General features: G+C 45.0%; 1 protein-coding gene across 10 annotated transcripts in view; it reads right to left on the bottom strand.

Moving 5' to 3' along the window:
• Positions 1 to 23,212, bottom strand: part of FGFR2 (fibroblast growth factor receptor 2) — a 101,833-nt gene that overhangs the window by 46,496 nt on the left and 32,125 nt on the right. For 8 of the 10 annotated variants that reach the window (XM_081534632.1, XM_081534637.1, XM_081534676.1 and 5 more), the window contains 2 exons: positions 19,828 to 19,997; positions 7,607 to 7,730 (listed from right to left, as the gene is read on the bottom strand). In XM_081534632.1, coding sequence (XP_081390758.1) covers positions 7,607 to 7,730; positions 19,828 to 19,997 — 294 coding nt within the window. Of the gene's footprint in view, positions 1 to 7,606; positions 7,731 to 19,827; positions 19,998 to 21,476; positions 22,668 to 23,212 lie in introns of those variants that run through there. The other 2 variants (XM_081534707.1, XM_081534718.1) reach the window with 1 other exon arrangement.

Genomic DNA, 23,212 nt, shown 5'->3' with positions numbered 1-23,212 from the left:
TCGAGTTGGTGTTAGTCCTGCAGGAAGCACTTTCTGCTGGTCAGTATATCCGGGGCTAATGTAACTACCCACTGACCAGTTTTTGCCCCTGGAATACCTGTTATGAAATAGGTATGAAAACCCTCTCTGTAGCAACCAGAAAGCTCGTTAAACAGTAGCTACTGAAGGAAGTTTTGAAATCTCTATCCTGAAGGAAAGGAGAGGACCAACTACTCCTTTAGCCAGGGCTGGGCTGACTCTGCATGTCTCAGCTTAGAGCTGTGAAAGAAGGTGTGGGACCCCCTGATGACAGGACTAGCAATCACATGGGTCCCATTATTTAAAACACCACCCACCTACTGCACCTTCCCAATGGTGCTACAGGAAAAGCATGTCATCACCCCCATTTTACAGATGAGAAAATTGAGGCTCAGAAGTTCCACGACTTTCAAAGCCACAGAACTAGCAGAGGAGGCAAACAGAATTTGAACCACTCACTCATGTAATTCCCACAAGAACCTCCAGAAGTGCTACCCAGCAAGGAGTGGAGACCCCTGAGGGTTGATGTGACAGCAAGGTTAGGAAGAGGAGGAGGAATTGGCTGCTGAAGCCACAAAAGCAGTGAGACTTTGCTTCCTACTCAATGCCCACTGGAGCTCTAAGATTCCATGTCAGTGTTAACAGGCCCACTTAGGAATGCACCACTGTGACCTATTCCCTGGCATGGCACCTTCATCCATCATCAATAGAGGGGCCTTCTGCCCCCCTCTAGCTAGATTTCACAACGTTGAGCTGGCACACAAAACCAGTATCAGGAGAAACACCAAGCCTTAAACTTAGAACAAGAAATGGAAAAGAATTCATTGGCAGTAAAATCATGAATATGGAAAATCAAATGAAGTCTAGCCAGGAAGCTTCTAGGTCAAGATGCTTCAAGTTAAGAACCCCAAGGGGCTCTGTGGAGCCGAGGGCTGGCGAGTGCCAGGGAAATGCACAAGAGCTATAAGTTGGAAGGCGAGAGTCAGGTGTCGGATGCATTTAAGTCTCCAGATACACAGTGCTGCGTTGTTTCACGCTACCTGCGCCGTGGCTGCCCTCATCACACAGAAAAACAAAAGCAGCATCCAGGAGCCACCATGTGATGGAAGCCAGGACAGAGAAGGGTCTTCCATAAGGAGCAAGTGGCTGGGGATGATCCTAATTTTGAGAGCCTCAGTAATAAGCCAAAAAGTGAAAGTCACTCAGTCATGTCCGACTCTTTGAGACCCCATGGACTGTATAAACCATGGAATTCTCCAGGCCAGAATACTGGAGTGGGTAGCCTTTCCCTTCTCCAGCTGATCATCCCAACCCAGGAATCAAACAGGGGTCTCCTGCATTGCAGGCGGATTCTTTACCAACTGAACTATCAGGGAAGCCTGATCCAGCCAGTTAATTAACAAACTACAACATCATTTCTTCTTTATTCTTAAAGCCTGCTTTGTTCCAACAGCCCCCCTCTCCCCCCAAAAAAAGATCCACTGCCCTGCAGAAGTGTGGTTTCAGGGGCTCTGACTTGTCCCAGTCTCCTTCCTATGGCCCAGGGATCACACAGGGTCCTTTGTCTTCCTAGGACGGGGCTGCCCCAAGCAATAAACAACTGACTTCTCCCATGAGGATGGGCTGCCAAGCGCTCCATGCCAGGTGTCAGCCCCTTAGTCAGGCCTATCAGTCAGCGTTCGCAGTAACAGACTTCATTCCTTCCCAACACACACCTGAGGGACAGGCAGCACTGTGATGGATTCCTTCCTGCTTTCAGGCTGAGTCCCATCCTGTCTGGAGCCAAGTTATAGCAGGTGGATGTCAAGGGCCAGTGGACAGTGCCATCGTGGTCTGCCACTAAGCACTTCGGGACTGGTAAAGGGGACTGAGTGATTCCCTCACAGCCAGAAGGGACACCTGGCCCCTGAATGGCTCCCAACTGTCCACCGAGACACTGTCTGCTGCTTACAGCTCTTGCCCGGGGAGGATGAATCTCTAAAAAGCCGATTCACGGGAGGCACAGCTGACCTCCGCAAATCCAGAGGACTTGTTCCCACCTCAGCTGCCTGTGGGCTTCCCTGGTGGCTCAGACAGCAAAGAATCTTCCTGCAATGCAGGAGACCCAGGTTCAATCGTGAGTCAGGAAGATCCCCTGGAGAAGGGAATGGCAACCCACTCCAGTATTCTTGCCCAGAAATTCCATGGACAGAGAAGCCTGCGGGACTACCGTCCATGGGTTGCAAAGAGTCAAACATAACTAAGAGACTAACACTGCTACACGTTACCAACCCCTGCCCGCCGCCCCCCCCCCCAAATACCCAAGGCCAGGTGCAAAGCTCACAAGTCACCCGCTGGTCTCTGGGAACGCAAAACTGGACAGCGAAAGGACACAAAGCTCATAAATCAAAGCCAAAGAAAGGGTCTTTATGAGTAAGAAGGAGCAACTGGCTTTCTGAATACTTCCCTTGCTCCCTCTCTCTCTCACTTTTTGGGGGTTTTGGCAACAAAGAGCTGAACATGGGGTTCACCTTTCTCAAGTCTGGCTGCAGCAGCTGCTGGTCTACACCACAGTAATCCTGAAACAGAGACATCAGTGAGGGTGCAGGCAGCACTAATCTAGGATCTGAGAAGGCCCAGCTCTGGAGTTCCTTTGAGATCTTGACAAAAGGACTTACCCACTTGGAACTGTGATTTCCCCGACTGTAAAACGGGGTGAGAGGTGGGAGTGGAAGTAACGAGACCAATTCAATGAACTCAAAGCTCTCAAAACTCTACAACCTTCTTCTGCAAGTTCAACTATCTCATTCCCGGGGCAGCCTCAACCACACCTTTAATCAAAGGTGGACACCTCAGCAGGATAAGTGACCCCCAGCCATTGGCCAGTTCCATCAGTCCCAACATGCCATCCAGTTTGTTCAATAAAACTTCTGATTGAGTCAATAAAAGCCATTTAGGATATCTTCTGATTCTCAAAGGAGTTTCCAAATTGGCAAAAAAGAAAGCAGCATTTGTTGCTAGCCATCTAGGTACCCACCGGGTGTTTTCATCTGTTAGCCCAATGAATTTCTCAAACCACTAAACTGGGTTGCACTGTGGCCCCAGAAAAGATAAGACCACATCTTAACCCCAGGAACCTGTGAACGTGACCTTATTTGGAAATGAGGTCTTTGTGATTAAGTTAAGGATCTCAAGAGGAGATCACCACGGATTGAAGATGAGCCCCAAATGCATTGACTGGCGTCCTTAAGAGAGAGAAGGCAGAAGGAGATTTGAGAAAACAGAGAAGAAGGCCATGGGAAGACAGAGCCAGAAATGGAGTGATATGTCCACAAGCCAAGGACTCCCACAGCCACTCCCAGCCTCTCTCTGCTGGGACTGAGGCATGGGCGAACTCACCCTCAGAGTCTCCAGAAGGAACCAACCCTGTGGACACCCTGACTTCAGAACCGACAAGAGAATAAATTCCTATTGTTTTAAGCCATCTGGGGGCTTCCCAGGTAGCTCAGTGGTAAAGGTCCACCTGCCAATGCAGAAGACACAGATTCAATCCCTGTGTCGCGAAGATCCCCTGGAGGAAGGCATGGCAAACCACTCCAGTGTCTTTGCCTGGAGAATCCCATGGACAGAGGAGTCCAGCAGGCTACAGTCCATGGGGTTGCACAGTCAGACATGACTGAGTGACTGACCACGCACACAGGCTTGTTCTAACTACCAAACAGTCTCTGAAAATATAATGGATGCAGTTCCAATTATTTATTAAGCTTTTTTTTTATTCTTTCAAAGTATTCATTGAATTTGTTACAACATTGCTTCTGTTGTTTTATGTTTTGGTTTGTTTGGCTGCAAGGCATGTGGGATCTTAGTTCCCCAACCAGGGACCACATGTTCATGGCCTGCATTAGAAGGTGAAGTCTTAACCACTGGACTGCCAAGTCCCTCAATGATTTATTTAACTACAACTTAAGTATCAGAGCTTGATCTCTGGGTCAGGAAGATCGCCTGGAGGAGGAAATGGCAACCCACTCCAGTATTCTTGCCTGGAAGATCCCACAGACAGAGGAGCCTGGCGGGCTACAGTCCCCGGAGTCACAAAGAGTCTGACTGGACAGGACAGAGCACGCACACATGTACTTTATATACAGAAGCCATCCAGGCTATGATGTGTTAGAGCAGCCCCCAGGAAACTGATAACCCAACCCAGGGATAAGGCAGGCATCACCTCTGAGAGGCTCGGAGCAGCTAAGTCGCTTGTCCCAGGTCGCTCGGTCCCCAGCGTGTGGGCGGACAGACCCGCTACACTCACAACACCGGGCTGCGTTTATCTAACATCAGTGGGTCTCAGCGCCTTCATTCTCAGACACGAGAAGGGTGAGACCAAAAGTTAAATGACTTCTCCCAGGTTGCAGCCTCTTTCTTGGTGGCAGGGCCCCGGGCAGGACCCAGCACTTCAGCCGCATTCACATGTGAATGGTGGCAAACACTTGCCACCTCCTGGAGCCAGGTCTTTTAAAGAGAGCTCGTTTTATTATCAGCACAATTACCGAGATGTGGAGCTTCACGCTAATTTCCCCTTGCAAGTAAATGGCTGAAAAGTAATGGTGTCAATTTTAATGAGGATCAAGCAAGGTTCTTAAAAGGGCTCCCATAAACCAAAGCATCTCCCTCACACACAACAATGGCTTGCTGTTTAATTCCAGAACACAAGAATGTCACTTAAATTACACGGCTTTTACATGAAAGTGCTTATGGGAATGCCTTTCCAAGGAAGAATTTCAATAAAAAGATCTCACCCGGTTTGACGCATCGTCATATCTGAACTGCAAGGCTATGTCTCATAGCAACAAAAATAAAACCTTGGAGAACGTGCACTAGGACAGGACTTCACTTTCTCTGGGAAAGAGTCTCTGAACTTCTGTGAAACAGAGATGAAGCTGAGAGGCTGCTACAAAGCAGCGGTATATTAAGCTTAGACCTGCTGGCCACCAGAAATTCAGTGTTTGTGCCTGAATCCTTTTTGTTTCCACTTGCCGAGATGTTCAGAACGATCATCTGCCAGCCTTGTAAGTCTGCCTGAGACCCTTCAGCTGACTCAATTCTTATTTTATTACCACTTCTCAGAGCAATTACTAGGGTTTTTGAGCAAAAATGAGAGTATTTCACACCTCCATCTTTCCTGAAAATGTCTTAGACTCCACTGACTTTTAGCTTCTATTTATAAAGAAGGTTCAAGGCTTGGAAAATTATTGGGGTTGAGCTTTCATGGATATTCCCAACCAGCATTGTGTCATTATTGGCCCACGTTTAGCTGGGCGAGCTCCCAAATTTGTGACATAATCAGGCCTTTCTCTGCATTACTCCATACACTCTACGCTCTCTCCACATTACACCACTGAATCATACGCTCTTTTCAACAAGACTGATTGCCAGGGGATTAACATTAGACAGCACAATTCCATTATTCAGCAGCCCAATTCAAATCCAACCCTAAATGCTAAGAGAGATTTCAGGGCTTCACAGAGATGAGCTGCCAGAAAGCTGAAAGGGGAGGTGGGGTGAGGGGCTTTTGAATGTTTTACATAACAACTCAACCTAAAACCTACTATATAAGCAAGAGCCCCGTGGCTGAAGTGGCCGAGATATGACTCCTAATTCCTGGAATGGCCCCAACCAATCTTAATGAACAATTTGTAAACCTCTGCAAAGCCAGGATCCCCAAAGACTGCTATAACACGATGATTTTATTCCCATAATAAATTACTTATTTTCAAAATTAAGTATTTAGAACTTTTAGCCCCAAACCTTTCTTTCCTGAAATAGAAACACTTGCATGTCAAACTCAGGATGCGTCAGACCCAAAGTGAAATACAAGTGGTATGTTCTTTGATCAACAGACTCATGGTACATCAATGCCAAGATTAATGCTAACTATTTTCTTCTCTTATTTGAGTGTTACTTCTCTTTGTGTTTCTTTGGTAAAATATCTGTACACAGTGATTCCCACTAAGAAACATTCCACAAATATCTCTGTAGGAAAAGAGAGTATAAAACTCAGGCTTTTATGAATATATATAGAACTCACATTATATAAAATCCTTTCAAATTTCACATTAAGGCTTTTGAATAACAAAATGTTACTTTTTTTCCACTGAATACTTACAAATAGAAATTTAAAAAAGACTGTATCATACTTTCTAAGGCAGAGTTACTTATGAATTTAATTTAACCTGATAGAAAATTAAAATGGTTTTCTATTTAATTTTCAATTAACCTAAAACTTTAAGTAACCAAATCTATGTAATTTGGTTAATCAAACCTTTGCAAGGTTTCTTAATGGCTCTTTGGGCAATTCAAATATCTATGGAGGGGCAGGGGTAGAACTTCCCTGGTGGTCTAGTGGTTAAGACTCCACACTGCCAAAGCAAGGGGTGTGGGTTCGATCCCTGATCAGGGAACTAAGACCCTACATGCCATACATAAAGTGTGGCCAAAATATTTACAAATATATATATTTATCTATGGGGTCTCTCTCCTCAAGGAGTTTATATTTTATTGAAGGAGAAGAAATGTCCACATGTAAAATAAAAGTAGGGACACATGCCCAGGAAATGATGGAGGAAGGCCTTTGTTTATGGATACACAGTGGGTGGGCATGAGTTACAAAGGGTCACATTGAGGCAAACTGAACCAAGGTGAGCTTTGAGCTGAGACCTTAGCAGGAGCAACCTGGCACATGAAGACGCGCAAACCAACTAGGTAACCTACAGCAAGGACTCAAGGACAGGTGGCCACTTTGAGAGTCAGGGTAGATGGCAACAAGAAAAAATGGCTTCTACAAAGAAAAGGCCTCAACCCAAGACACGTCCTTGGTGTATGTTTATCAATCCTCTAACGACACAGCAAAACACCCTTTCTTCATCAGTTACAACAAAACCCATCATAATGACCAGACTTGAGAAGAAATTTGAGTTTCCAGGACAACAAGCTATGTGGTCTTAAGATACTTCATTAAAATAGCTTATTTCTCGAAGCATTTAAAGTATTCATCAGCCCATTAAAACGGTTCTCTTTTCACAGAAGAAATAGGTTCTAGGAACGGACGTTGAACTTGTGGTGTCTAATGACTTTCTTCTGATGGAATTGAATGGCTCCTTGATGTGAACCTTCCTCCAACCAGCTATAAGCTCAGTCATTATAATACCTTTTCCTTTACTCTCCAGCCAGCATTATACAGTTGATCTTCTTTCAAAAACAATGTTCCCCCATGGCCTAACTGGTGCCATTCCCTACACATGCTAACATTTTTTTCCCAGAGAAATCTCAGCTTGCAGAACATCAGCACATTTCACATCACATCCATGTCACACAAGAGGATGCTTGGGAGCCAAGGGGACCACAATAAACATAGGTAAGTCAGCTAATCAGGAAACAGAACACTGTCAAATGACAGCAGCATCCTTCTCTAATGACAGCCTGTATTTAGAAAGAATGAAAACAAACCAACTCTCCTGAAAGCACAGGGAGAAACAAGGCTCACGTTCACAACTTCAGATGAGTCAAGCCACAGCAGGATGGCACGTGGCTGGCACTCGGGGAGAGGTAAACTCACCAACAACGTCGAGGTGGTACGTATGATTGATGGACCCGTAGTCATTCTCCACCACGCAGGTATAATTGCCTTTGTCAGATGGGACCACGCTTTCCATAATAAGGCTCCAATGCTGGTTTCGTACCTGAAAAAGAGGAAAGGCGGTTACTGGACAAGTTTAGTACAGAATACCAGGTGCTGTGCTTCCGCGATTTGAAAAGAAGTTGAGGGAGACGAGGAAGGTAAAGAAGAATCACCTGAATTCTGATACTGCCTCATAATAAGGACTCAGCCTGGTGACCAAGGAAAACCATAGTTATCATCACAGTGAACATCTGGCAAGCCGGCACTGACATGTCCAGATACAAGAGGGTGTGGAGGAGGTCATGTCATGGGCTTGAGGGTTCCTCCAGCAGCTGCCAAGGGGCCAGGGAATGCAACACTAACTCCACCAGCGTCAGTGTTCCTGGGCAGCTGAGCCTCAGACTGGTCATCCACTGGGAACCCTTAGCCTTTATGGCACCAAGGAACCACACAGAGCCAGTGCCAAGGATGTGAACATGTACTGGATACCAGGTATTACACTGGCCAAAAAGTTCATTCTGCCTGATGTTTCGGGAAAACCCAAACCAACTTTATGGCCAACCCAATACTTCCCTGAGCGCCCCTTTCAACCTCAGCAAATTTAACCTTAACTCCTCCAAGAAACCCATGAGGTAGCTGCTGTTACTGTTCCTGGAGCCTTCTGGTTTGAAGGCCTCCCAGCATTTTCTGTGCGGCCCTGAGATGCTACTGGGACATCAAGAAGTTTCAGCTGGAAACTTAGGTCTGCGCCCTGCCCCATCACTGGGGGTGGCTGAATAAGATGTTACATGTCCCTGAGATATATACTCAGAATTCCAAACATAGGAGCAATGAATCCTTAGGCAACTTAAGGTGTATATCCATCTGCTTACAAAATCCTTGAGACATTTCAAAGATAAGCAGCACGTGAGAAAATAAGTTACTACGATTCTTACCCTAGTTCTGTCAACATGCAAACAGGCTAGAGTCTAATGTTCCCACTTGGCTTTTAAAATATTTCGACAGACTCAGGTTTTCAACCAACTATGATTTTTTTCCCCATATTAAGAACAAAATGCAGATTGCATCGTTCAGGCTCACAGCTTTCGTAGTTCTCTCCAAATCCATATCATTCTTTAAAGGCATTTTGCACAAGGCGTTCTGGAGAAGTGGAAAGAAAAAATAAAAAGCCAGGGCCTACTCATGTTAACTATCGTTTCAGGAATTCCAACTGACCTTCTGAATGATTCCCTGAGCGCGGCAAGTGTTTTCTGCCTTAATCACACAAAAACCGATAATACCAGCAGAGCCTCTGCAAGCACATGAGTGATTCAAGGAACTAAATTAGAGAAGAAAGAAAATCATCTCGTGAACGCTCCATTATCCAAAAGAGGAGAGCAGAGCAGCTGTCCACTTCGAAAAGCAAAGCCAACAGAGGTAAGAGATTAGACGAACACGCTGTAGTGCAACTCTCCTCGTGTCAGCCGTTCAGTTCAGCACAAGCCACCACTGCAGAGTGCAGTGACTGACGCTGAGTCCAAAAACAAGAGAGCTGGTCATCACTAACAGTCTTAGGAAGCATCATGGGGTGAACGCTGGACTCTACTTCTTAACAGACTACAAGCCCTGCATCAAGACTGAGTTCTGAGCAGCCACTTTGTTTCAGCTACTGCCTGAAGACGACTCCCCCTGTACAACCATGGAGTTTCAGAGTCTAAGGTCCTAGAGCTGGTGATGGGGCGCTGGTCTCACCATTACAGGCAAGATGTCTGGCAGTATGAACTTGCAGGCATCCGAGCCACAATGGAGACAGTCCATTCTCTATGCTGAGAAGATGCACTTTCTGCCCTTGGCTGGACCACAGGCTTTCAGGAGACCCAGAACAAGAGGCTATGTCTCCTCTTAGGAGGGATAAGCCCCTTCTCTGAAGCATGTATTAAAGGGATGCTCAGAAAGAGGACAAGATGTGGATGCTAAGATTTTCAGTGCGAGGAGAATTCTCTACCGAAATCCTGGGCCTCAGGGACTCCGCTGAGGCTGCAGGCTCCGAGCATGGAAAGTTCTTGATTTAACTTAGGCCAGATGAGCCCACAGTGAGACCCTCCCTCTCCCCTAACTCTCAGGAATATCAGGAATGGGACTCGCCTGGCCTCTGAGGAACCGGTCACATGGAGGGTAACTCAGGCCCTGACGTCACCAAGCCACGTAATCCAGCGTTTAGCCCTGCTGTAAATATTCAGTTCTTTGAGCCCCCGCTCAAATGTCATGGGCCTAAGCCCTTAATCATGGCTAGTGCCTGTCTCTGGACCCCATCCAAACTGTCAATGTCTTTCTTGTGCCTGGACCCAGATTTGGCACAGAGTGGATTCCAAATGGAGCTGAACCTGGACTGTGCAGAGAGGGCAGGGCCTGCCTCAGCCCAGACGTTAAATCTTGGCATATGCAGCTCGGCATGCCACTGCCTTTTTCTTTTTTTTTTTAAACCCCCGGGCATATGGTTAGCCGTAATCTTTCGTCAGGGCTATGGCAGTGCACGTAAGATCCCTCTACAAGGGCATGTTCTCCCATGGATATTTACTTCCTAGAGATGCACGACAATAATGTTAATAAGTTAACATTTATAAAATGCTTTCACAATGAGAAACACATTTACCAAACAGGGTGTTTCTGCCCTTCCAGGGACCTTGGTACTCAATCAATATTACCCCATACGATGCTGCTAATATTTATTTTCTTACACCATGGCTCCAATATTTGATTCCTTGACTTGCCACCGATCCCAAATTTTATGAGCCGTGGCATTTTCCAAATGGATGTCCTTGGAAACCACCAGTTCAGTTCAGTTCAGTCGCTCAGTCGTGTCCGACTCTTTGCAACCCCATGAACCGCAGCACGCCAGGCCTCCCTGTCCATCACCAACTCCCGGAGTCCACCCAAACCCGTGTCCATTGAGTCAGTGATGCCATCCAACCATCTCATCCTCTGTCGTCCCCTTCTTCTGCCCTCAATCTTTCCCAGCATCAGGGTCTTTTCCAATGAGTCAGCTCTTCACATCAGGTGGCCAAAGTATTCCAACAGGGAGACAACTTGACACTTTTGTAGAGGACATCCTACCATTAACTATTAGTTGCTTAATGACAAGCCAAGAGCCTAAACAGTAACTACACAAATAGGGAAGAGGCAGAAAGGTTTCTGTGTTTTTTAAACAATGTCCTCAGTCGCTTAGCCATGTTCAACTCTTTGCGACCCCATGGACAGTAACCCACCAGGCTTCTCTGTCCAAGGAATTTTTCAGGCAAGAACACTGGAGCAGGCTACCATTTCCTCCTCCAGGGGATCTTCTCAACCCAGGGATCAAACCTGTGTTTCTTGTGTCTCCTACATTGGCAGGTGGATTCTTTACCACTGAGCCACCAGGGAAGCCACTATATTAAACTTGATCTTAGCTAAAAGGCCCTGAAACACACCATTTCCACACCAAGAATCTGGGTAAACCTAAAGAAACTACAAAAATGTATAAGATGTTATCTTCAATATATTTTTCTCAATTCCCCAGGTTTTGAATGCTCCAGCGTTTCTGCCAACTAGGTCAAATGCACATAAACCATCTTTGCATTCCCAGAAGAGGAATGTGAACAGCTAATAAACATATGAAAAGATGTTAACCTCATTAAGGAGCAGGGAAATGCAAATTAAAACAATGATGAGACACGGTTACTCACCAGTTGATTAACAAAAATTAGAAAGAAGAGTGTCACTGAGTACTTGGTGAGGGTGGAGGGAAACAGACTCCTAACAGGAATGGAAGTTGAGAAAAATATTTCTGTAAAATAATTTACTCATACCTATTAAAACAGACATTTTTGGGGGGGACCTACTTAATTCCACTTCTAGAAACCTTGTCTACACAAAAAAGAGCAGAATTACTTCAAAGCACATGACAAAATCATTGCTTCAAGCACAGCTTGTAACAGAAAAAAAACTTGGAATCCATGAGGAACAGACTCATTCATGAGTAGTTTATTCCAGAAGACTAACAAACAGTCACTAAAAAATATGAAGCATTCTTTTGTCCAGTGCTGGTTAAGTATCATTAACAGTTATTGATGAATGAAAACAAATAGCCTGAATGCAAATGTCTATTTATGATTCCCTTTCGTAAAAAATACACACACACACACACACACACACACACACACACACACACACACACACACACACACACACACACACACACACACACACACACACACACACCCTTCTAGGTGCATACAGGCCTGAATCTGTAAGCATGACTTATACACAAGGTAAAATCAGAAAGAAAGTATACTCAATTGTTAGTAATATATAATATATATATATTATATATATAATATAATTAAAGTAATGGGATTAAAAATGTTTACACTTTTCTCATTCTCACTTTTTAAATTTAAACATAAATCCCCCATGCACACAACAGAAAATGTGAACGAAAACTCGAGGCAAGGAGTTGCTCTGCGGCAGATCCACTGCATGTGTAGCTCTCTCAGACCGACCTCAAGAGCCCGGGAGAATTGAAGTCCTGCATCAACCAGTACATGCACAATTCCTTCTTTTCATTCCTGCCTGTGGCTAAATCTTTGTGGAATTCATCAGTATTTTTCATCTGCCAAGGAACAAAAGGAGAGAGCGTGGGGTTTCAAAGCTAATGTTCACTAAAGACTTTTAAAAATAACATTTCAGTACTAGAACCAAGTCGACTAAGCTAACAGCCTACACTCTCCGACTTGCCGTCCAAAAACTAGACCCACAAATATTCCATACCCTGTCATCGCAAAGACAAAAGGTGGTCCAGACAGGTTTTTTGTTTTTTTTTTTTTCCTGAAATTCCTCTGTTACCTAAAGCCTCCGAGTTGCATGTTAAACCCCTAGCCTGCAGCTGACAACTGGGAATGTCCATTGAGTTGGTAGGATACCAAAACACCTGGGTGAAAGGTCAAAGATCCAGCTGTCACCTGGATGTTTGCCTTCCACATTGCAAAAAACTCTGGACATTTCTAAATAGCCAGGTGTTCAATAACAAGCAGAATAAACACCCAGAAGCTGGATGGAAAGTTGGAACTCTGTGCCAAGTCAAGGAATGCAGTGTCCATATGATGGTAAATATTCTCACAACTTCCTTCCACCAGTATCAGGGTTCAAATTATAGAGAAGGACAGCCCTCCCTTTTAACTCTGCCCTTCATAAGGTGCCCCATGAACTGTAATTCAACATGAACTGTAATTCAACACAGGCCAGCTGTCATTAGGATGCACAAAATCTTACTATCCCCTGCCAGACTCCCATTTTCAGCTGGTTCCTAGGGTATTTCAAATCATCTCTCTGGGATGTGTATATATGAACTGAGCTTACGTGTGCTGAGGGCTGGGGCACATACTGCTGCCTATCACTGGGCAGACGTGGAAGCAAACACCTGTTTAATGCTTAAACAGCAAGTTTGCTTTTCAGGTGGTGTCCAGAGAACAGGGCTGGGCGAGCGCTGATCTTCTAGGACTTGTGGCAGAAACTCTTCCCTCTACTCAGTAAGCAATGGTTCTCTTCAGAGGAGATAGGAAGTGAATATAAAATGCAAGCCTGTTCTCTTAGATGTCTACTCCCTAAAAATGCCCAGAAAGGTGCTCTGGGGACAGACTGCCAATGGGGTATCCACTGCCTTTTGAACTTAACTCTTTAAAATTTCACGGCCCTCCTTAAAAAGCTTAACACAGAATCACCGTATGATCCAGCAATTCCATTCCCAGGTATACACCCAAAGGAATTCAAAGCAAGGGTTTAAACAGACACTAGTACCCTGATGATCACAGCAGCAGCATCAACAGTAGCCAAAAGGTGGGAACAACCCAAGTGCCCATTAACAGATGAATGCATAAAAAAACGTGGTCTTATCCATATGATGGAATATTACCCAGCCGTCCTTGTAAAAGAATGAAGTTATTATTCACGCTACAACATGGATGAACCTTGAACACATGAAGTGAAATAAACCAGACACGAAAGGACAAATTTCCTATGATTGCACTTATATGAGATACCTAGACAGGCGAATTCAGAAATAGAAAGTAGATGAGCAGTTACCAGGGCCTGGGGAAAGGAGGGAAAGGGAATTAATACTTAATGGATACAGAGTTTCTATTCTGAGGGATGAAAAAATTTTGGAAAAGAAATGACGAATTTTATGCCACACTTTTACCACACACACACCAAAAAAAACATCTCCCAGGTCATGGAAACTGGAAGAACAGCATCATATCATCCCTCAAGCACCCCCGCCCCACGGCTTTGCTCTCAACAGTACTCCTTGATTCATCTGGTATTTATGTGCTCCGGGGAAGTTATTACCATATCTGTTTTTCATTTATCATAACAGTGGTTTTTATTTTTTATTTTTTTTTTTTTAACAAAACATGGTACCATGTTTGAAAAAAGCAGTTTAATAAGAGCATGAACTTTGGAGCAAAACTTGCCCAGATCCAAATGGCAGCTCTGCCACCAGGAGCCATGTGACAAGCCTCATCTGTAAAAGGGGCAGAACAGCTCACCTCTTTGGGCCAGAGTGTGATGCACACAGAGGCACCCAGAACCGTCAAGACACAAGTGAACACATCACACATGCCAGCAGATACCAACCACACCTGCTTCTCATCACAGATGGCCTGATCTGAGATGAAAGCAGAAACGTCTTAGTTGAAAAAAAAGCTCAACAAAGTATATAAATATATTCCAAAGTCACATTAGTCGTGACTTTTCCAAATAAACATACTTTGGGGTTAAGCATAACATTTAATAACCTAGAAAATGTAAATCTAATCTACCCATCGAAACAACCAGTTCAGTTATGATTATAAGAAAATGATTTTTTTTTTTTTAGTTGTCTTTTCTTGGACCTGAAATATACTTTGAAACTAATAGTCTATGCTGTACAATGCTTCTCTCTGCCTAGTGGTTCTGTGGAAATTCTAACCTCTTGGATGCCATGGACTCTTGTGCCAATTGCATGGTCATGTTGAGAGAGAGATTTATCCCATGGTCTCTCCATGGGTCTTATGCAGTTGGTGGCTCGAAAGATGGTTTTCGAGAATGTTTTTCTCCTCTATGCCTAAATCATTACCTAGGAATGAATTAGGAATGGAGATGGCCTATTAATCTCAGCCATCTTCTCATTTCTCTACATTTCCTTGTGACAAATGTCCAGAGTCCTACTAAATATATAGCCTTAAAGGCAATCTTTTGGGACTTCTCTAGTGATCCAGTGGCTAAGACTCCACGCTCCCAAGGCAGGGGGTCCAGGTATTTGATATCTGGTCAGGGAACTACATCTCACATGCCACCACAAAGATCCCAAGTGCCACAGTGAAGATCCAGCTCAGCCAAATTAATTAATTAATTACATATTTTTTAAAAAGCAATCTCCTTATAAAAAATTTGTGCAGTTATTTAACATGAAAAATGCCTGATGCTACATCATGGCTACGCTACTAAATCACAAGTTTTAGGGCTGGAAAGGATCAAACATGGGAGATTTTCTACCCCAACTTCCCATCTTAAGGACAGCTGATGTGAAGTACAGAGCTTAGCCAACTTTTTAACTGATTTTGAAAAAGCCCAGGCATCAGCACAATTAGGGAGATATGGTTTTGCTTCAAGTCATGCTTTGTCATTATAACTAAATTAAAACATCCAACCAGCCTTTGCCCACATACTAAGAAAAACAATAATTTGACTCTTAATCACCTAAGAAAGGCTCAGCATGAGTTCTTTGATAAATAAGACTGAAACACAGAATACCAAGGAGTTTCATGGGCCATTTTAATTAAAATGAGCTTTCTGTCCTGTTTCATAATTTTCTCCGACTTTGCTTTGGTTTTTTGTGTTCCTTTTCCCTTCAGTGGACACATAGGCATAAGGCAGTAGACCAGGGCCAAAGCACCCGACCTATCAACAGGTGGAAAGAGCTAGACAGACAGTTGAGCCACCGGGAGCACAGCCGTGGTTTATGGAATGCGATTTATGAAGGAGGGGGAGAAAAATCACAGAAATAACACAATTTCATTTGCAGAAAATTTCAGGTTGCTTTCTAGAAAAAGACGTCTTGGAAAAGTTGACACTTTGCTTCTTCATTAAATCAAAGAGCTAATGGATGGGAAAGAGAGGAGGGGTCATTTAGACGAGGTATGTGGGATCTTAGCTTCCCGACCAGGGTTCAAACCCACACCCTCTGCACTGGAAGGTGAAGTCTTAACCAATGGACTGCCAGGGAAATCCCAGAGGCGCAGTTCTTGACAAGTGCATGTAGGTAACAAAAAGAACATCAGAGGGGGAGCCCACCATCTTGACCCTGCTCCCCTCTCTGTCCCGTTCAGCCCCGAGAGTCTGGAGCTCAGACCAGTGGGGGCGGCCCTCGGGTGAAGGCCAGCCCCTGTGACCTTTAGTGACTTCACAACCTGGGGACCTGGAGACCTGGGCTTAACATATCATTAGCAGGCTTAGGCTGTAGGGAACTACATTTTCCCAGGAGATGAGAGAGCTCTGTCTTTTCAAGTCCCAGAAGCCCATAAAGCTCGATGGAATTTCTAAGAGTGCCCAGTATTTTCTAGAATGAATGACCAATGCCACAACTGTTGTGAAAATCCCTTAGTGAATCCAGGCTGACTACCTTTGCAATGGCGGGGCAATCTCCGAGGCCAGTCAAAGTCCACTGTCCTAGCCCCTTTCTCCAAAGAGAAAACCCATCCGGGCAAGAGATACACCCTCATCAGAGCCAGCCAGCACCCCATGTTCCAAAGGTGGTGGTGTAGTTGTTGTTTTAATCGCTAAGTCTTGTCCGACTCTTTTGTGACCCCAATGACTGTAGCCCGCCAGGCTCTTCTGTCCACGGGATTTCCCAGGCAAGAATACTGGAGCAGGTTGCCATCTCCTTCTCCAAGGAATCTTCCCTACCCCAGGATCAAACCTGAGTCTCCTGCATTGGCAGATGGATTCTCTACCACTGGGCCACCAGGGAAACCCAAAGGTGTGGTACTCTCTCCCTTTTGCCCTTTTCGTAGAAAAGTAAAACAGATTTTAGGCTTTTGTCCCCACATGTTCAAATTCCACACCTCTTTCACTCCAGAAATGACTCCAACATCAAACAACCAAAATACTTGGGTCATCTCTGCCTCTATGAGAAAAGGCTAAAGGTTGCTCATTTTGCTTTTAGAATGTAGCTGCTCTTCATTTAGCAGGATGTTGTCATCAATAATCAAAACCGAACTGCACCCAGCGAAAATCAACCAGCGCTTCCTCATCAGGCACCCTCAGTCTTCCAGAGTGTTTATAATCACTAATTCAGACTTGCAAAAACACTCCTCAGGCAGAATAATGATGTTGGTCCTATTTATTTTGAGGCCAGGAATTTCTAGAGGCTCATCGACCCTCTGTACTCAAATCTCCCAGGAAGGAAATGAGCTAACCACCAGGATTTTGACTATCTTTCTGATACTTAAGCTATATTTAAATAAATCATTGAGGGACTTCCCTGGTGGTCCAGTGGTTAAGACTTTGCCTTACGATGCAGGGGACGAAGGTTCGATCCCTGGTTGAGGAGCTATGGTCCCACAAGCCATGCAGTCAAAACAACAGAACATAAAACAACAGAAGCGATACGGTAACAAATCCAATAAATGCTTTGAAAGAATAAAAAAAAATTTTTTTTAATAAATAAATAGTTGGAACTGCATCCATTATATTTCCAGATAACATCTGGTGGTAAGAACAAGCCTGCGTGTGTGTGTGGTCAGTCGCTAAGTCATGTCCAATGCTTTGTGACCCCATGGACTGTAGCCCACCAGGTTACAAAGCCCATCCTTTGTCCATGGAATACCCCAAGCAAGAATACTAGACTGGGCCCTCCTCCAGGGGATCTTCCCGACCCAGGGATTGAACCTGAGTCTCCTGCATTGCAGGTGAAGTCTTTACCACTAGTGTCAGTCAGAAAGCCCAAGAACAAGCCCAGGGGCCCAATTTTAGTGGTTTAACTCCTTCTTTACAACCAACACTGCCTAATGAAATCTGTGTCTGTTCATTCCTTTAAAAAAAAAGCCAACTCCAACCTCACTGTGCCCATTTAGGGATGGAACAAAGAGACAAAACACCCTTCTGCTACCGCTTCCCCCAATGAGCAAGTTGTGGAAGACAAATGGAGTGTGCCCACTCCACGGCTTCAAAGGCATCCACCTTCCAACTGATGCACTTCACACATAAACTGCCCACACGTGCACTTAGAAATGCACTTGTAGGCTTTCCCAATTATCCTCTGGGCTTTTGGTTTCTAGAAAGTAAGCTTTCAGTGTTAGAAGCCATAAACTCTTCGAGATGAAAACACTATCCCGCTTTCGAGATGAGTCACTGGGAATGGTATTCCAGGAAAGGGCTCCGGGGCTCTTTGGGTGGAGAGAAGCCCTACCTGACCACAGCAGTGGTGACACAGGGACTCGTGCGCCATCCAGAGTGATGCTGGAGTGTTAACACAGGTGAGGAGTGCATCAGGGAGAGTCCTCCCAGGTACCACCTTGTTGCCACCAAGAAATCCTCTCCCACGTGATTCTTAAGGGCCTGGCCTCTCAGTCTGTGCACACTCTTTATTACTCACTCTTCAGGTTTCTCCAAAGGCCCCGTGATGCTCACGTCTCCTGATATACCCTCAGTCATCACCTCCTTTGGTGACTTGCTTAATGCAGAAAACAGCCATGAGTGGTGGAATGGCTTGTCCATGATTAGGTTACAAAGGCTGTAACCTCGGTCTTCCTCATGCTCTCCTCCATCTTCTCTGTTCTCTCTCAGGAGGCCAGCTGCCATGGAGAGAGGCCCACGTGGCAAAGAACTAAGGGTGGCCTCCAGCCCACGGCCAGTGAGGAACTGAGGCCCTAGTCCAACAACCTGCAAGGACCTAAATCCTGACAACAACCACGTGAGTGAGTCTGGAAGCAGATTCTTCCCTGTTGATCCTTCAGATAAGATCCCAGCCTTAACTGAAACCATAATTACAGTCCCATGAGAAGCCTTGAGACAGAAAGCCAGCAAAGCCACACCTGGATTCCTGGCCCAGGAATCTGTGAAGCTGTGAGTGGATAAATGTTGTTGTTAAAGCTGCCAGGTCTTGGGGTAATTTGTTACGCACCAATGGGTAACTGATACACCCACTCATGTTCCAAATGCACCAAAGAATTTCACAGTAAAGTTCCTTAAGTCTTCCTCACATACTAAATTCACAAAGCTCTTCCTTTCTAGGCTAACTGATTCGGAGATTCTGTATCACTCTTTCTGAGACAATCTTCCTTCTAGCTTGGCCCAGAATCCTTTCCTGATCTCCTTTACCTTAGTGTCTCAAGGAGCCAACATCACTGAACATCCACAGGACAATGCACTCCTCTAATTTCACCCATATCGGTGTCCTGATGGCCAGATCTGTATCTGCCTTCCTGCTGGACAAGGAACCCCGATGAGCTAAGGCTGTGTTTTGCCCAGAGCTGAGGACAGTGCCTGCCACAGAGGGCACTGGATCAATGTCTGCTGAATGGATGAACAAAGGCCTGAAGGGGCATCTTGGGGGAGACATTGTCCATTTCAACCTCTCCAGTGAGTGATGAGAATGTATTTCACCACCTCCCATAATGTGCTCTTCAGAGTCCTTGAGGATGGAGGACAGGGAGATTGCCTCCGTCATCTTGGAAGCATTCTATCTTAATAAGTAATATTTCATACCCCAGTCTCTCATCCAAGTCCATCCACTATTCACACAATCCTGCTCAAACAGGGCAACTGTACTTCTCAAATTCTGCTCCAGTTTCAGTTTTATAGACCATAAAACATATAGAAAACAGACTCTCAACTTTCGACCCTTCTTTTATTAAACTCTCTTCATATAAAGAACAACACAAACGGGGATTATACTTTAAAATCACATGCAAGTCTGGGGTAACTTTTTTAAAATATCAAACGTGGTAACGATCAATTATGATAACTACTGATTTTTTTAAAAAAGAGAATATTCCTTCTATTTCCTGCTAACTTTTGACTACTTAAAAAATGAAGAAATAAAAATTTAAGTAATAGTATTAAGCATTTTTAAAAATGTAAGTATTTCACAAGCTTCATTCTACCTTATAGCCTCCAATGCGATGCTCCTGCTTAAATTCCTTCCCGTTTTTCAGCCACCTCATGGTTGGTGTTGGATTCCCCCCAGCTGGACAGCGGAACTTGACAGTGTTGGCTGCTGGGACCGCGTGCAGCCGTTTTTCCATCTTTTCTGTGTTGGTCCAGTACGGTGCTCCTGTTTTGGAAAAAGACATTATAATGTACATAGATGGACAGTTGCATCTCCATCAATAACCCCTAACAGGTTTGTATGTGAATGACCTGACACTCCAAAACTTTTGGGTAATATTTATCAATACATTAGAGAAACATTTTCTGAAGTCTGATCCAGCTGGCCTCCCAGAAGGTCCCTAGAGATGGGCTGCTTAGAGTTGATTAACAGGGAACTTTTCCTTCCCTTGTACTTGCTGCCAGAATATAAATTCATGAATGTTTTAAAATGCTACTTTAGACACAAAGCAACAATACATACAGTAACAACAGCTGAGTTCCCCCCTCACCCCCCACAAACATATCATTTTAGATCGCCACAGCTGTGAAATGATCACACATACACATAAACAAATTGTGTTCAAAAGCCACATCAACTCATCCGCTGGCGCTTTAAAGGGTATCAACAGTATAGCTTATCATCTCAGCTGGTGCATGCTCAGTCACTTGATCGTGTCCGACTCTTTGAGACCCCATGGACTGTAGTCCACCAGGCTCCTCTGTCCATGGGACTCTCCAGGCAAGAATACCGGAGTGGGTTTCCATTTCCTTCTCCAGGGGATTTTCCCAACCCAGGAACTGAACCTGAGTTTCTTGTGTCTCCTGCATTGGCAGGCATATTCTTTACCACTGAGTCATCTAGGTAGCCCTTTTATTTGTAGACACGGCCCCAAAAGCTCTCACACATTTAATACATTAATCCTGACGACGATTCAATTATAATCCCTGTTTACAGAGAGGGAAACTGAGTCACAGAGCGGTAACCTGACCAAAGCCACAGAGCTAGGAAGAGGTGCAACCAGGATTTGAGCCAAGGCGGTTTGATTCTAGAGCCCACTGTCTGTCTCTCCGACCTACTCTCAAAGCACTGGAATCCATACCTTTAACCTCTCTGACATGCAGGACTAGCATCCAAGACAGCCTCAACTAGAGGCATGCTGCCTCCTTTATCACCGCTCAGGATTTCCACTGACAACATCTTGTAAGGCGATTTAACTCTTCACATGCATGTTTCTGTCCCAGCAAATGTGTAACCAAAACCCCCGTATCCCCTGCCCAAAACATCCATCAACAGGGCCTGCAACATCCAAGAACATTCTAGAACACTGAAATTCTAGAAGACTGATCCATAACTGCTTACAAGGGTTAGACTGAGCAACAGTTCACACCTCCCACAAACCAGAGTCAGTGTGGGGTTAGGAAGTGTGGCTTTGTGTCCAGTGTGATTTAGAAGTTTTCTCTTCTATTCTGTGGATGCCACAGCGCATTCCTGGCAGGTTACCGATGCCCTTCACTTAACAACCAGGCTGTCGTGGTAGACAGAGGAAGTGGAACAACTGCATCCAGAACGCCCACCCCTCTTTGCCTCACTCTTGCTATTGAAACCTGCTTATAAAAGGTGGAGTTAGGGTTTCTTAACAGGAACATGCTGTGTCTTCTTTACCTGCTTATCTAAGTGTCACGGTGGAGGGTGGTGGGGTGGGGAGGTATGGCTGGTATGGACATGATGCTAAGGCAGAGCCAGTGAGGCAGAACTTGTCGGTCTGTGTTCCAGAGAGAGAAGGGCCAGGGGAGGGTGGGTAGGGAGCCAGGGCAGAAAGCCCAGAGCCTCGTTCTCGCCTCTGCATCCAGTTGCTTCTGTAATGAGCAGGCAACTTGGTAGCCACTTGACTTGGGGTGTCAAACGCCCATAAACACACCTATTCTTTGGAGGGGGTCCCCAAGGAGTACTCAATTTCTATTTATCACAGGTCTCCCAGGGCCTGGCATACCCCAAAACAATTTCAATCATCTTTCATTTGAAAAGCTTCTACTGAGCAAAGCCCATCCACAACCACTGAGAAAGAAAGCATTAGAGCACAAAATAAATAATGAGCTTTGTCGCTACACAAAGACTTTCACAAAGCTGACCCAAATGAAAGGCATACCTCACGCTGTCAGGTGTCTGCATTCATGTCATCTGTTTAAGTAAACACAATAGCCTATTTATATGAATTAGCTAAATATTAATGGAGTCACTCTTTCAGATACCATCAATTACAGCTGCCCCGATCCTATGGAATGCCTTTTCTTTTTTTTTTTTTTATATAAAAGAAATCAACAGATACATGCTGTGTACCATTAGGCACGGTTTCCGTGTTCCCTGAGTTAAAAAGCAGACTGAGCTTTAGGCACTAGGAAAATTGCTCTGTTCCTCTCTCATAGGGCTAAGCTGTGGGTGAGCCTGCAACCTGCCCGGGGATCACCCACACCACACGGGCGCCGATGGCTGTAGCCTGTGGCAACAGTACACTGGCAACGGGCACCTTTTACTTGGCGCCGGAGTAATGATTTAAGGACAAGAGTGAAAGAATTTTGCTGGAATTTCTGGCAGGTAGCCACTTTCCTGGGGTGAAATTTCAATCATCAAAACTGCACCTATAAAACCTGCTTGTGCAAAACAGACACAGGGCCATGTTTCTCTTCTAAAGGCTCAGAGATCACAGGTGAGCGGGGCACCATGAAATCTAATCAACAAAGTAGAAGCCAATCATCTACATGACCATCACTGGAAACCTGAATTCACGACATCTGCTCTCCCTGAGGAACTGTAAAGCTTGACTCAACAGAAAGGGCCAAGGTTTCCAGGTTCCCTGAGTAGGAGCGATGGGTCACCACCAACCCCCATCCGACCCCACCCTGGGTGATAACATCACACAGGCATTATGTGCTTTTGTGACGAGGCTTTCCTTCAAGGTGTCCAGCTCACAGATTTTATTACAAGTGTGATGCTGGAGGGGAGGGGCTATTTTAGTCTTTTACAATGGCTCTTTCTGAAATAAACTAGCTTTGCAAAACTTGAAGAATCTGGAAGGTCTAGAAAAATAATTACACTGCAGGAAAAGCTCCGCTGCGTTTCCAACATTAGTGTCCTCTGCAAACTCTTCCTGTCTTCAGCGTTTCCCGCTATATGTGCGGTGTGGACAGGTGGGAATGCCAGGGCCCCCACTCCATAAACTACAACGCAGCTGGAGAGAAGCAGGGACCAGGCCCATGAGAAAGCTCCTCTACCTAAGGAGGCCTCTTCCATCCCAAGGCTGCAAACAGCATGAACAACTTTCATTTGCAGGAGGAACTCACTTAACGAATTAATGACCTACAAAGGCAGAGAAGACTCTAGCACTCAGTAGGCACTCAATC

This window comes from Giraffa tippelskirchi, chromosome 2 (assembly GCF_054371585.1).
Source record: "Giraffa tippelskirchi isolate mGirTip1 chromosome 2, T2T-mGirTip1v1.2.pri, whole genome shotgun sequence".
Classification (NCBI taxonomy): domain Eukaryota; kingdom Metazoa; phylum Chordata; class Mammalia; order Artiodactyla; family Giraffidae; genus Giraffa; species Giraffa tippelskirchi.
Note: the sequence above shows the minus strand (reverse complement) of the source record. Positions and strands in the feature narration are given on the sequence as shown.